Source organism: Penaeus japonicus, unplaced genomic scaffold (genome assembly GCF_977035675.1).
Source record: "Penaeus japonicus unplaced genomic scaffold, GWHDUDI00000001_assembly GWHDUDI00000027, whole genome shotgun sequence".
Lineage (NCBI taxonomy): Eukaryota > Metazoa > Arthropoda > Malacostraca > Decapoda > Penaeidae > Penaeus > Penaeus japonicus.
Window position 1 is genome coordinate 21508965 of NW_028234429.1, and position 1987 is coordinate 21510951.

General features: G+C 33.8%; 1 protein-coding gene across 2 annotated transcripts in view; it reads left to right on the plus strand.

Moving 5' to 3' along the window:
• Window positions 1–441: 441 nt before the first annotated feature.
• LOC122252118 (pleckstrin homology and FYVE domain containing family member rush hour) overlaps window positions 442–1987 on the plus strand; it is a 27451-nt gene continuing 25905 nt past the window's right edge. For both annotated transcript variants that reach the window (XM_043014394.2, XM_086552746.1), the window contains exon 1: window positions 442–599. In XM_043014394.2, coding sequence (XP_042870328.1) covers window positions 584–599 — 16 coding nt within the window. In that variant the 5' untranslated portion in view covers window positions 442–583. The remainder of the gene's footprint in view (window positions 600–1987) is intronic.

The window sequence follows — 1987 nt, forward strand, 5'->3', positions numbered from 1 at the left end:
GCAAATACGGTGAAATCCAAGGGCTGGTAACACAAAACCTCGCTCTGCCAATTAATAGTAGGTAGCCCTTTATATCTGATCTTAGCATCAGCTTCTACTAAGAGGAAGAGCGTAGCTTGATGTTTGTGGAGATATCTTTATCGCAAGGTCAGAGGCCAACGTGACCTCAGGTTGCGATTTCGGTGCGTTCGGATCGCCTGCCTTCTTTTCAGACACAAAATCAACGACTGAGACGTTCTTTTTGGATGTTTTTTTCTTTCCATTTGTTTATAAAGCATAGTGGATCGTTTTTCTGTGTGGGATTTACGTTAAATGAACCAAGTATGTTAATTACTCATGTCCTTTCCGTCGGAAGTGGTCAAGGTTCGTCCGTAGATTCGGATGAGTAATGGGAGATATATTCCGAAAAGAAAAAAATAACATTTTACAAGTTTAGAACAAACCGATCGGATCATGGACAGACCTGGCCCATAGTTTAGACAAATTACATATTTCTTCAGGTCATAAATCCACCAGAAGAAAGAAGGAGACGTTTCCCAAGTGAGGGAGAAATTTCATTCGGAAAATATACTAACAAACAAAGATGGTGGACCGACTGGGTGAGTGTGGCAGAAAGTCTTTCATTTTTCACTATTATCTCCACAACAATGGGAGGATAGCGGTACTTATACCTCTGGATTACTTGTTAACTAAAGCTTTCTCTGTGTGCCGTGAAATGATGCAGGAAATAAGCCCACAAGGAGAGAAATAGAGGAAAGTCTAACGCATTTGGTTCCTCAGGTTGTCAAACTACTACTACGAGAAAGGGAAAAAAAAACAAATGTCAGTGAATGGAGTGAGTGTAAATGAATAATATGTGTAGCCTATATTCTGCATGATCCATGTATGAATGAATGATCTATATTATTTTGTTATTGTATTGATATGAAAGTTTATTTACATATTTTTATTATTCTCCTTATTGGTGGACCTTAATACTGTTTTGATACTGTGAGATAGTGTTCTAAGTTGAAAATTATTTATATATAACAGAGGTGAAAGAAAATCATTTTCTTAGAATTTGACATTTTGTTAAATGTAAGCTTTGCAATTTGCATTGCTGTTTAATCGTCCTATTCCAAGAAGTCGACTCAGGGTGAAGTACTTTAATCGAAACAAGGAAGCTACGCGGTTATTTGTTCTACCGTCTTAAGCAGCTTGATTTGATACAGAGTTTTCTATCTATTGTGGCTGTAACTGACGTGATTATTAGATTGTCTGTACATTGGCTCGAAAGTTATGCTGTAATACTTGATATGCCGCCCACCTTGAAGCACCAAGTTCATAATGCATAGACTTTAATTGAAATGTTACTGAGAAATATTTAGTGTTGGAGGCATCACCATATAGATTTTATAGTAGAGTGAAAAGGATAAATATCTTTTTAGCATTAACATGTCATCAACAATAACATTCAATAATTTAGAGTATATACAAGACCTTTATAAGATATGAATGCAAGTGGAAAAGCAATCAAATTGGGTAGGCTTCTTATGTATGTGATTTAAGTATTGTATCTGCAATCCAAATTGAAACATTTGCAGATCATAAAAGTCAAATTTTGTACTGAAAATATATATGTATCAGAATTATTATGTATCGTACTCAGACAGCTATTATGTTACTCAGATGGGGTATGCTTAGTATTTGATATATTTTAATTATATATAGTATTTTTATTTTTTTCTTAGAATATTAGAAATTTCATCTCGGATTAAAATGCAGTATGGGAGATGAATTTCTTTTTGCTTTAATTTAGAACACCCATAATTTATACAGTCTCAGACATCTTGTTAGTGATCTTACCTATTAATGCAGCATGTAATTTGAATTCATTAGTGTTTGGGTGATTTTTATCCAATTTTCTGTCTTTAATGATAATCTATTTTATATATTATGGTTGTGATTTTATTTTATTGATTAGATATAGTTGTTCAATACAACAAGT